This window comes from Spea bombifrons, chromosome 2, assembly GCF_027358695.1.
Source record: "Spea bombifrons isolate aSpeBom1 chromosome 2, aSpeBom1.2.pri, whole genome shotgun sequence".
Taxonomy (NCBI): domain Eukaryota; kingdom Metazoa; phylum Chordata; class Amphibia; order Anura; family Pelobatidae; genus Spea; species Spea bombifrons.
In genome coordinates, this window is record NC_071088.1 from 83537526 (window position 1) to 83551505 (window position 13980).

Here is a 13980-nt window from a genome sequence, read left to right on the forward strand (position 1 = left end):
CCCTGCATGGACAGGTGACTGCTGAGTAAGACATGTCGCATGAAAGAAACTCTGAGGATGAATACAGTGTACAGTGTGTGGCTTCACACATCTTTTCCCTGTAGCAAATACTTGACCTCTATCCCACTAGTTAAGTAAAATCCAAGTTCACCCCCTGTCTGTTTCCTGAATGTCCAGTTTGATGCAGAATTATTATATGCCTTTGTGGGTTAGTTGAGTAGCTTGTCATTGTTTGAGGCTGAAATGTCCAGTGGCATTCAAGTGATCAGTCTGTGATCAGGACAATCGTTTATTTAGAATGTATGTCCAGTAGCTAGTTCGTAGCCTCCGAGGGAGCATGGCTTTCTTGTGCCCATCCGAACAGCTGTCTGTGACAGAGCGTCTAACGCAGATGCATGGCCATTATTTCATTGCCACTTCAGTAAAGAAGTGCTTTATTTTCCCATCGTATTGATGGAGTGCTGTGCCTTAACCTCACATGCTGTTTATTTTCACAGTGCAAATAACACACGTACACAAAAACACACACGCATTTGTCACTCCGCGCTGCCAATATTTTGCTGCGGTTTGTGCTTGAGAGGGGAATCTTCCCATCTCTTTTATCAATGTCCAGGCGGCTTTGCTGTGTACTGATGGTGTGCATTTGCTGTTAATGTATCCCCTTAAAAGAACTTTTATCTTATATGACGTGTGTGCGTTGGGGAGACCATAACCTTTTCCAGGTAGATTGTTCACACATGTCTAGTTATTACAGAAAAGTAAGATGCATGGGCTGTTCAGTGTATTTCTTACAGTAGGCATGGGTTAAAATTCACCTGTATTTCATGTAGAATACAAGCTTCTCACAGATCAGTATCGTCATTTGTTATAGGGAAAGTGTAACTTAGAGGTTTGTGAATGCTGGTGGTTTGGAACCTGAGGTTTTCTAAATGGATGACCGTGGACTGAAGTTAAGAGATGAAAAATCAGATGTGCTTTAGATTAACAATTGGTTGGCTTGTGCATGACCTCTGTTCACATGTCTGAAGATGTTCTGTTTATGTGTACCGTGGACTACACTGAAGGAGCACGCTGTTCTTTTCAGTGTTTTATACCAGGAACTCCCCCAGCGGCACTTACTCTATTACCAGCTTAGTGCATTATCTTTAGTCTGGCACTGGGATGGCAAGTCACGCAGAGATTTCCAGCGTCGGTGAAAAACACCCGTGTTTTAGGTGGAACAAAGACTTCTCTTTTAATTTTTTTTCCAGAAACAGACTTTACTTTGATTTTAACTCTTTAAATGATTGGTTGTCCCCAATAATAAAAATAACACAAGAGCCTGGACTTGAAAAGAAACTGGCTGTTCAGGGGCTTGTAAAGCCTAAAGATGATTTTTTCCAGTTATGCATTTGTAAGATCTTGGTGTAAAATTGATGAAATGCCAAGCTTCGTGATTAGGTAAACAAGCCTTAATGCTTCCCCTAATATATAGATATGCGGAGAAACATTTCCGTTTATATGCAATTAACTTCTTCAGAAGTCAAATTAATTTGAGCAATTTGTGATGCAAATAGCATGTTTTCCATTGAAGCTACCTGTCAAATTATGTTGGAAAGAAGGCAAGTAGCCTGAAGGGGTATAAATGACTCCTGAGAACATAACGTGCCTTCCATTTTAGTCTCCTCCAAGGCGAGTTAAGTGTTAGACAAACATGATATCTGTCATCGTTAACAATGGCATCTTAAAGGCTATGGTAAGAGGACTTCATCGCTTACATAGAAACGTGCCATTTCAAGGCATAGGAAAATTTGGCCAACTTCACGAGTCCTTGGTCTTATCTTAGATTCAGGGTAACCATATGCATATTCTATCCGTGTTTAAATTATATTACTACAAATCTCAAATTAAGGGTTAGATTTGATTTTCGGCAACCTTAACAACCGTAGACTAGAGGCACTGGTCTTGAAATCTGCAGACAGGCCAATAATTTAGTGAATTCCGGCTTTGACCACAGGCAGCTTGATAAAGAAAAAATGATTGAAATGGATTAAATCTATTGTGTTCATGCAAGTGTATGCATAATTCCTAGTCTGTTCATAGCCTTTGATGCCTAGAGTTTGAATCTCTTGCTGCAGCGCTTGACAGCATTTTGTGTGATGATGAAGTAAGACTTGGATTTATGTATTATTATTGCACCGTTGGCTTTTAGAGACAGCGTGGGACACATTTCTGAGAAGTTTTGTTTCAGGGAAAACTCTTGTGCTATGTAAGGACAGGGGGTGACACATGCTTAATTTAGGGCTCCATTATTTTTAGCTTTGGAAGTGGTACCTCGGCCTAATCCATGAAAATGTACAATAACACTCTTGGGAGCGGGGGGTTCTTGGCTTTACCCATATTGTCATCTCTACATATTATAATTGCTAATATATTTGCTACGTAAAAATAATAAAGCCAATCTGCTTTAGAAAAAAATAAAGTCCATGGGCCTGCCCATCAGTGAGGCATCTGACTAAAGACACGAGGACACGGAGCCTTATCATGTCCAGTACGAGGCTGAATGAAACTCAGTTTACGTAGGGCACCAAGAACAGTGTGTCGGCTCTACTTAGACTCAAGTATATTTCACCTGTGTGAACCTACAGCTGGCGAACCTGCCACGTGTTTTATGCAATCAGTGTTTCATTACTTCCAAGGGGTCTCTGGAGTCGAACACGTTCTGCGGGAGAGAATGGCACTCCTGAAAGACATCTGTATTATCCGCCCAAGTGCAAAGATCCGAGTCTCTGTGGTGCTGTTTTTACTGTGTATATTTAAGTCACAAAGTTTGCATTTCTCTGCCGTTAAGGATAATTTCTGTTTTGGCTTAATAATTAACACGAATAGACAGGCTTATTGGTTTGGATCACTTTTAGTTTTGAGAATAGTGAGTTTGTCAAGTTCTCTCCCTAAATAAAGCGCTTTTATCATCCTCGCTTCTCATTAATTTCCATAGATTTGTTTCGAGCATTTGAGAATATCTGGATTCAAATTGCAGAAATCATTATATAGGATCGTGTTTATCTTTAATTGTTTCATTGATTGGTATCCATAGCCTGTCAAGCAATCTGTGCTTTCACTAAGGTGAAATAGATAAAAAAACAAAAACTAATTCTTTGCATCCTCGAAATATTTGTTGAAAATGTAAGTGCTGACGGCTGTTTTTGTTGAGCATTGTGGCCAGTACATCCCAAGTAGATCATATACATCATCAAGCAAGGGATCCCGGGCATGAACTTCCGTATGAATGTAGGTGAAAGGAAATCCAGTATGCTAAATTTTACAGATCAAGCCTCTTAATCAACATTTAATGGGAACTGTCACCATCACAGCTTTTGTTTATTGAAGGAAGCTTTTGTATGCTTTTTGTTTGCCAATTGCTGTCATTGTTTTGGAGATTTAGTGTAAGTTTTGCCTCATGGAAGCCGAGAAAGGCAACATCCTGTGGCAGAACCAGCATTATAATACATATTCTGTCTCGTGTCCTCCAGCACCCTTATAAAGGCTGATTGAACTAATTAGCGTAAGGGAGGCAGTGCGGACTCATAACACCTGGCCTTTCAGGATGAGCACAGACTGGCAAACATCTCCCTCCTCTCCAGTTGTTGGTCCTTTTTCTGATGCTGTCTTAGAAACTTAGGTGTGATTAAGCACAATGTACAACCATGCTGGCCTATCCACCTCTGTGCAAACACGTAGTACTGATTAAAGGAACCCACGTCATCAAGAGGCAGCTCTTCAGTTAGGAACCAAGCAACATTTCTAATATCACGCTTAATCAGTGGTCCAGTTTGTATAAATACATATATACACAACAGCGTGTAAGTGCGTGCAGGTTTAGTCATTTTAAATTAGGTTAATTTGTAAAACGTATGATTTAAAATCAAAGTTCCCTTGATTCCATGTGAAAGCAAAAGGTTTTGCATAGGCATTGGTTGTTCTAGAATTATGGGCTGCTCATGAGACTCATGGATGGTTGTACAGAACTTGATCCAACTGCTTTTAGATGCTCGGTACTCACTAAGGAGAAGGTAGTTGAGTCTTCAGTGTCTAGAACGCAACAGACTCAGACAAACAGGGGGAATATCGGAGCAAACTGCACTCGGCCGCACACACACACACACGCTTTTTCCCATTCCACGCTCTTACCAACAGATTTATAAGTTCTGCTCTACAGTGTGCAGCTCCCATCAACTAAAAGCCTGACTAGGATTTCTGTACTGTGTGAAATAAACTATAAAGTGAAAAGTAAATGTCACTTAACCAACACAAAGAATACCTTTTCTCACAGATGCTACTTGATTTGAATATGTTTTCAGGCAGGCTGCAGTGTGTAGCCCCTCACATTGCTTTATACATGCTCCTGTTTACATGCTTACACCTATGGGAAGCATGATGTGTGCTTGGCTTGGAACCTCATTCCTATGTACGTGTTCTTTGATTCTCATAATGCTCACCCAGCTTACTGCATTGCCGTGCACCGCAGAAGTCTACCATTAACACATGCATACATGTACATGCATTCACGAGGGGCCTTAAAGAGCCTTAGTCTGATGACTTTTAAAGGGGCTGTGTAAGCAGGAATGTTTTGTCTGTGAGTAGAGAAATGTCCTTCACCTTTTGCCTGTTTGTTTTTCCAGACATTTTTGGGCTTGGGATGGGGACAGCTATTGATTCCCTTGTTTTAGTGATTTCCAAAGTGTATTTGTGTGTGTCCCATGCTGGATTCCGGCTTTAAGAACTGCACCGTGGGAAAGAACAGATATTTGTTTTATTTGCCATCCCTGATACCCTGGCAAGCGCTTTCTTTTTAACATGTTGTCTACACATGCCCTAACACTAACTGCATCAAATGTAATTGGATCGAGATCTAAATTCCTTTCATACAAAATATTCTAATTAATGGGATTAACAGGGTATCTGGGTGATATTTTTGTCCGACTTTGTTGTGACAAATAATCTGATTAAACCATGTGCCTCTTTTGTCATTCTGTGCAGATGGTCACAAGAACAAAGAAAATATTTGTAGGTGGATTATCAGCGAACACAGTAGTGGAAGATGTAAAGCAATACTTTGAACAGTTTGGCAAGGTAAGTTCCAACCTGCCGATGTAAGACAATAAAGATATACATACGTTCCTCCCTACTATCCGAGATTTAGTGGCACTGACCCAGAATACCTCCTGCAAATTCTACATCATAGATTGTCTTATCTCCTCTTTGCTACTGTAACTTCTACCCCTAACACTCCTGTTACAATGGACCTAAAACGAACGAGTCCAATCTATTTAAACATGCAAAAAAAAAACCAGCATGCATTTTTACGCTGCTTTCGAAAAGATGACACATTGGTCTCGTTGTCCATTTCCCCATACGTGTACTCCCTGGTGCATCTAACATACATTGGAATTCTTCGCGTGCATATTTCATCTTCACGCACTATTTGGGACTTGAGCTTGCATTGAAGTTAATGGGGGTTGAAAATGGGACCTTGTGGGTTGCCTTCTCATAACTCTCCAATTGAGTTTGGATCCCTTGAATGCAACAGGAGCTCATCTCACAAGCTGCGAGTCGTTGAAATCTGCCGAGCTGTATAGATGACGTTGATGTGGGTGCAGGCTGGCAGGAAGAAAAAAAGACTCTAGTCTCATTTTCTCCTAAAATATAAGCATGTGCATGGATTTGCATGTTTTAATATTGTTTTTATTGGATTTGCATGATGTGTACTCTTGTTCACACACGATCCATGTTCCAGCCGCGATGGCATTAGTCGCAGCAGATTCTGGACAGCTTTGGTCGAGACGTTTTGTATTGTGACATAATTCACGCAGCCATGAGTTTGACATGTGAGCAGAAAAAAACCATAACATTATATATTATAGATGAGCAGAAGTTACAATGTGTGTAAGTCAGATGAATGGTGGCAGTGAGTTGAGTTATCCCCAATTTTTTATGATGGATGTAAGTTTTGTTTTATCTAGCAGCTTGCTGCATTTACAACTATCGGGACACTGGCTGGTGGCATCAGGACACAGGTGCTCTGCCGGGTCTAGCTTGTCCATTCTTGTGCGTTTGGCTGGACACGCATAGTAAAGCCAGAGTTTAGTTTTCAGGACTAACTCAGATTTACCAAGCATCAAATGCCTTATAATTAAACATATGTGTCTAGACTATTGATTTATGTATCATTTCAGCATGAAGTTGGATGTCTGCATAGACTTTAGATGTTTATTGGCACAGATGCGTCAGCATGTGTTTATGCTTAGGTTAGTCCAAGCCCGGTAGCAGCTTTCTGATTAAAGTTTAACCCTTTCAAACCCTTTTGCTTGTCCGGCATGAATAGGTTTAAGGAGCAGGTGAAAATCGTGGATAGGAGCAGCCAGGAATTTGTTTAGCAAAATAATGGCACAGCACATAATCCTGGCTTTAAAATAGTTGGCAGCCTTTACAGAATGTTAACGTTGCCTGTCTTGCGCAGGTTAAAGCTTAATGGTTTGTCCATGATAAATGTTCATGCATTGTTATCCAGTGCGGCAGGCATGGGCTATATTATTATTTTTTCTTTACATATGTGTGCGTGAGTAGTCATGCACAGGCGGTCTGTTATAACATATAACATTTTTTGTCCAGCTACAGTATAAATGTTTCCTCACGCTCGTATTTCATGCAGTTAAGGGTAACGACAAAGCCTGTTTATTTTACCATCTCTCTGGTACTCTGCGTACTCTACTTGTGATCATTCTTCTTATCTCTTGATTGTTAGAAACCCTCTCCCACTTTTCAATCCCCCTACATGTTTTCCCATGGTTGTATTTCATAGCTATTTCAGTACACCAATCGGGATAGAAAGCCCAGTGCCCTCTATATTCCAGCCCAGGAAACAAGTCTGCGTGGCTCCTGCTATCACTTTTATTTTAACCTCATCACTCATCGGTTAAAACCTTTCTTATCTTTGTGCATTAAAATAAATCGGTAACCGTCACTCGCGGTTCACAGACCACACAGAGCTTACCTCTCTACCAAGTACCTCTCTCCAAAACTGTCTAAAATACATTGATGTATTGTAATCAGAAAGACAGTGTCAAGAATGATTGGGCTTAACTATGTACCTGATACAATGTTACAATAATAATAATTTAGTACCGCATTTATCTTAAGGTGAACAACCAAAATGTAAAGCATAGGTGGATGGCGAAGGTATTTGTCGTCTGAAATGAAGGAAGGGCCAGCTAAACTGAAAGGTTTAGTACACAACATGAGGTTGAGTGAGCAGTTCTGGTGGGAACCAGAGAGATCTGATATGCAGGTCATTGAGAGGAGCACATATGGTTTCAGTAACTGGGAGATGGTGCTTAAGGCAATGTGGATGGGACTTTAAAGCATCTGACTTTTTCTCCTTAAAATAAATATCCAGTTGCATAAAGGCTGAAGTAGTTTGAGTATATGACCAGAAATCGTTATTATTCTGTGTGGCTTAATTAGTGCCTGGCAGCTCACACGAAACAAAGTGTCCAAAGCGATATGCCTCCAGCTATGTTTAACCTCTAGTTTTTTTTTTGTTTTTTTTTTACATTTTTAGTAGGTTGGTGGCAGCCAGAACAAAAGCGTTACAGTAAATTAGTAGAAGGGAGAAATAACTTGTATCATAACTATATATATATTACGGTTTATTTGGTTTACCAGACTGTAAATAGTCAAATTTTGAGAATGTGACAGATCTTCTGTAAGCTGAGCAGAAATCATTCCAGAGGTATGCACTGGGTCAGAATGTTTATTAAATCTAATTACTGCCTGTGGGGCTGATCTACATAACCGTGTAAAGGTTACCAAGTTCATAGAGTAAGAAGGACACTGGCTGTTACAGAACACAGGCTGTAGGTGACCAGTTGAAATACTATGATCAAAGGAATAGTGCTGGGGATATGAAGGTGAACACTTCAGATGCTATCTCTGCCTGTTAGATTTCACAGACCTTCCCACTTTATGATCACAACTCTATTTTAGTGTTCTTTCTAATATGCTAAACAGAGACTTCTCATTCTAGTGATTTCTGTGTCGCACCAATCGCAGATTCATGAATGTGTCGGCTCGTGTTCTTTTGTTTAGGAACAGCTCCTTACATTTGAAACAAGGATCCCGCATTCCTATGGAGTCTTGATATTACAGAGACTGTATTCATAAATATTATGTATGTGTAATAAAACCAGCAATACATGTAATTAAAGGGACTTCCTCCCTTTTTGTTTCCGCTTTAAATGAATCTGTAATTTATCAGATGTCCCCGTATTGTACAGATTTATATATATCTGGTACCAGGTTTGGTCTTGATGAGTTTAGATTGTGCCCCTGTGAAAGACTTGTTTTAAAGAGGGTACATCTCCATTTACTTTTAAGGAGACAGCAATGTCATGACTTCTTATAGCAAGACTTTTATGGTGATTTATGAAACAGTTTTTGTGTCTCTAAGAATAAAAATAAAGCAAGAACTAATTTAGACTTTTCAAAACCTTCAAAAATGGTAAGCCTTAAGTAATAATATCCAAAGACAGTTGATTAGCATATGTGTCCTTTTCCACTATTATGAGAAAAGCTTTAAGAAAAAGATTTAGAATATTGCCATAAAAACAAGTGGGGACGTAGTTTGGTGGTTACAGAAGAAGCTAACTAAATCCAACTCAGTTCCTAGAAACGGGAAACAGAGATGGACCTGGTAACAATGCCAACAGAATGCATTGTCCTCTGCGACATGGTACCAACACATACCAGTGTGAGTCCAGGTACTGCCAAAGGCTAATCTGCCCTTTAGATGTTCATCACTTACTAACATGCCCTTTGAAGCTTATTTCATTGATCTTTAATCTGGAGCATTGTTTTCTACATCTGTGTGCATGTATAGCAAAGGCTTTGTACGTAGTACTGGTTCTATGTAGTGTAACTTTGAAAGATAAGGTGGTCCCCACTTTTCAGCCGTGCAATCACACTTCACACGGTGAACTGTGTAATTAGTTTGGAAGACTTATGCTTAGTCATTGGTTTATCCTAATCGGCTTTTGGCTTTTCCCAACAACAAAGTGAGCTTATTTTGCTAAGCTGAAACAACTCTGCTCGCTTTGTTCCTGCCTTTTATTGTCTCATTCCTTTCATTCTGTTTCCCTGCCAAAGTTTTGTTTCATTAGGCCTACAAGTCATTTCCAATCCAGTGGGCTGCTACAATCAGGCCTTTATGACTCTGCTGCCCTGGTTCCCATGTGGCTTCTGGGCTTGTGCCAAACCTTGTTGTCTGACATGACATTTTAACTCTTTCACACCCAAACACATTGATCACCCCTGATGGGGAACCCAAGATGAAGATGACCTCTATTGTTCATCAGTTGACAATGTTAGACTCAGTGTGTCTGTGAACATGTGTTTATGTAATGTTATGTGTGCGTGTGTTTCCTATTATATTGTGTAAGATTTATGTAAAAACAATGCTAAATTAAAATAAGGAACATGATCTAACTGTAAAAAAAACATATTTTATATATATATATATATATATATATATATATATATACACACACACACACCCATTGTACAGTGCTGTAGAATATGATATGGTGCTATATAAAACAATACATATACAAAATATATCCATCTTTCAAGTAGCTGTTGTGGCACTAAAAGTACAGTTGCCCTATGTTATAACTTAGAGCTGCATGACCACAGAGTGTAAATGTATGTATGTATGTGAACGTAAAGAGTTAAACACGCTGGTTGAGAACTCCCCAGAGGCTCCTAGGATCCATTCTGATGCATGTTATTGAACTCTGTGGAGTGGTTAGCATGAGAAAAGCAGCCTTTCTCCGTGTAGGCTCATTCCAAGGGGAGTTGGGAGGGGAGCCTGAAATAGTGCTGAAGAGCTGGTGCCAATGGGTGCAAGGAGTCTTAGTCTTGTGTCAGTGAAAGCACAGTTCATCTAGTCCTGAAACAACACTTGAGCTGAATTGTTTCATCTCGCAGACATTGACATGTAGATTTCTTTCATTTCACCCAAAGGATGTTTGTGTTCGCTGAGGGTTGGAGTGATGACGGAGAAAACTGGACTATTTAGTGGCTTAGTATGTTAACACTGTGTCGTTCAGCACCCTGTTGCTTAACCATAAACCTTACAGACTACACTCTCAGCAAAGCTGCGCATATACTTTTAATGCGTCCAGGATCTACACCGTTCCCACATTGGCTGTTGTAAACAATATACACTGATGTACATTAAATGTCAACACCATTCCTCATTATCACTTTTTCAGCTATCATGGATTTTTTTTAAAGCTTGTATCCTTAAAAAAAATGCTGCATTTATGATTAAATGGAGAGGAATGAAACAAAGTAGTCCCCAGTCATGGAATGTGCATGATGCAGTTTCCAGTTTTTCCTGTTAAACTTCAATTATTCGTTTTATTTTTGTGCATTCGAAATCTGCTTGTTCACATACAAATGTCCTTTGTTACTTAGCGAACCTAAACCTTTAGAGGAAGACCAAGGGTACTGCAGCTTGAAACAAGACTGGTCCCTGTTCTCCATCAGTAGCAAGTTGACAGGCATGTTGTTAAATTGTTTGTTCCTGGAAACCTTAGTTTTCAAAAGAATTATGGAAGCCCAAAAGAAACTACATTGTGATATATAGTTATAGTTAACATCTTGTTTATGCATTTCTGTTGATCAGTGTTTGCTAGATATCTATAGAAATGGGAGGCCCATTTGGTTATGAGCACCAGGTGTACTGGAAGGCTGATGATGAACATTGTTTGCCATGATCATGGGAATGAACCGTCTGTGAATGATGGAAAGTTTGGCCGTATAGTATATCGTCAATGCTCTGGGTATTTATTTTGCTTGTTTTTCTGTTTTTATTTATTTTTGTTCAGTACATACAACTCTGGTAGATTATATTTATTCTTCACCATGGATGTGATTCATTTTGTGACTGAAAGGTTTCCTACCGGTTGTGTTTACAGCTTCTTTTCATCCACAATGGACACATCCTGTAACAGTCGGAGTTTAACCATACAATGCAAGGCATTGTTGTAGCATTCCAGTTTTGACCTCTGACTTGACCACTCTGTTAGCCTTCTTCTGCTGCCAGGTTTTGTATTCTGGAATTGGTTGTGTTCATTTGAATCAAAAAAAAAAAAAAAAGCACAGGAGAATGTATGTTTTAAGTATTATGTTTGTGTATGTTATGTTGGAGAGATGTGGAAGGCAGTGCGGACTGCGGTTAACCTTCCCAATTGTCTTCTGCACACAGTCTGGCAACAGCTGTTGTTATTTGCAGACTGTTAATGGATTGCTCTAGCACTTTTTATCCTCTTCCTGACTCTAAGCTGAATGACCTGAGGGTGCTGTTGGTTGTGTCTGTCACACAAATTTGTAAACCTACAGTATCCCGCTAATCTGCCCCATTTAAATATCTTGTCTCTATGCCTTATGTAAAGCACCGGCATCGTAAGTTCTCTTATCCAGCTCATGGTCATGAATCGTTTGGCTATCGGACTTAAAGTATTTCAGTGATTTCTATTTAGAGCCTCTCATATACAGGGCTGAATGCTCGCTCATTTAGGTCAGCTGGATGCATTATCTTGTCTCTTGACTATCTTCTTTCTGGCATACATTCATATACACAAGGACAAGGTCAAAGTGGCTCAGTCTAATTTGGCTAATCTGTCTGAAGCGAGGATTACAGACATTGTGAAAAGGTATCTTGGGTGCACTCTGTTGGATGAGATGCTCTTACTTTCAACAGCACCATTCTCCACTGGATTTGATTGCATTTCTAAACTATGTTACTGTACGTGGCCATCCGTAATGGCAATTATCAGGTTACAAATAAGCGTGTTGAAAAACACATTAGTATATTTTTACACTACAAAAATTTAAACCACCAGGAAGCCTGCTCTGGTTACAGATAAAGATGGTGTCGGTTTATGTTTCTCGTGACAATCTAATATATCATATCATCCACTAATTAAAGTGGAACTCCCACCATATAGTGAACATTGGATGTACTGTGTGGGAAAAGGGAACCAACACCCAAGCAAACTTTTACACGTTTTCCCGGCCTTCTGTTTTGTGAACCAAAAACCAATATAGCACACATTAATAGGTACCCCACGTTTAATATGCCATATTACTGTACACATTTACACTCACACCAAAAAGATATGTTGTATAACATGTTGCCAATGGCGGAAGTTTTTTTTATTACAAACTCTACCTGTAAGAGTGCACATGGCTGTTTTTACTCAAGCCAGTCAACTTCTGCATGATTATGAGCCTTCCCACCCATTCTCTTCCACTCTAGCTCTTTCTGTATTCTAGAAGCGTACTGATCACTGCCTGATTCCATCTCTGTGTGTCTTGCTCCCACTATGTGAAAGAATTATGGGCTGGTGAGTCAATGTTGATGACTATGGCCATGTCTGTTGCTTCCTGAGCCAAAGGAGTGGCAACCCAAATAAATTCTAGTAAAGACCAACTACAGTTCTCTAGAAAGATATGGACTAAGAACCAGAGAAAAGTCTTCTGAAGGCAAATTCTGCTTCACAAACCTCTTTCGTTCTTGTCAGTCAGCAACTATTGAGACTGTGTGGTATAGGTGATTTCTAAGGGTCAGTTATCTTTATTGTCTTCCATGTTCCCTGCAGAATAATAATAAATAAAAAAAAGGGCAGAGGAGCATTTAATTTCCCCAACAGCAGGTGCTTGTCATCCATCTGAGGATAGTTGCCAACATCTGGTGCAATTGCCTCAGAAAAGGCAGTAACAAGACGGCCTGCAGTTCAAACGCAGAGCGCACATCGCCTCTTTAATGATAACAAGCTGTTGGCTTTCCCTTGGAGATGAATTCCTCTCACAGATGTTTGTCTACTTTTGGCAATCTTATCACTGTAGCTTTGGTGATTATGCTCAACTGGAGACTATTACTGTAAAAGAAGTTTGAACTGCTTCCATTTTCAGATCTTTCGTGGGTTGTTTTTTTTTTTTTGTTCCCCCTGCCCAGCTTCCAAGATATAATTTATATCAACAGCTATAATGTTGGTGCTACTATTTAGAGGCTGTTTTATTTCTTTACGACCACAGAACAGTAGTTTATGCCAATAATGACATTCGGCTCTAGTAAATGTGTGTTCTGGTAATATTCTATAGTAATAAGTAACATTATACATGTCTTGACGGCTCACATCAGCTGTGAAGTGGTGTAATCTGTTTGATATTAGCCGTTCGTATGCTACTGGAATAATACAAGTCAACAGAATATAATTTCATATGGTTATTTTTTAATGATTGTGTTATATGAGGTGAAAGCTTTCTGTTAAGTGCTTTTTAAAGAGTATTTATGACAGCTAAGGAAAATGCCAAGCTCTTGTGCTGTAAGTAACTGACTCTGCTTTTCTGATGAAGAGGGTTCATACTTTTTGCTGTCATAACCAATAATGTACAAGCTGGGGACAAACTGATGGGATTGAAAGATTTACAGTGATGCGATTTAGGAAGAAATGTTATTAGGCCTTTTGGCTTTCCTGACAACTTTATCATTTAATCGCAAAGGGTTGCCTGGCTCCCCAACCTTAATTCTTGTCTTCAAATACCATTGGATACGGTGTAGTTCTCCAGCAATAGATAGCAGGCGTCTCTGTTCTGTAAACTGGCAGATGGCGATTCCTTGTTTTCAGGTTGATGACAAATCACAGATCTTTGTCTCTATCGTTGCCCAGCTGAGTTATGTTGGTCCTTCTGGCAACCTGGAAAATGTTGATAGTTGACACAAAACATCTCTTCATGCATTTAATTTTGGAAATGATGCATTTGGAAGTCAACATTTGTACACACTGGTACCTCTCTACTTTTGGTTTAGATATTTTTGCTTTATCATATAAAAACATAATTTCTGTTGGTTTCCATCTGGTCTCATTTTGGTGC

At 39.5% G+C, this 13980-nt stretch overlaps 1 protein-coding gene across 4 annotated transcripts in view; it reads left to right on the forward strand.

Moving 5' to 3' along the window:
* Positions 1-13980, forward strand: part of MSI2 (musashi RNA binding protein 2) — a 272035-nt gene that overhangs the window by 81052 nt on the left and 177003 nt on the right. For all 4 annotated transcript variants that reach the window (XM_053454977.1, XM_053454979.1, XM_053454976.1 and 1 more), the window contains exon 6: positions 5020-5112. In XM_053454977.1, the coding sequence (XP_053310952.1) occupies positions 5020-5112 (93 nt within the window). The remainder of the gene's footprint in view (positions 1-5019; positions 5113-13980) is intronic.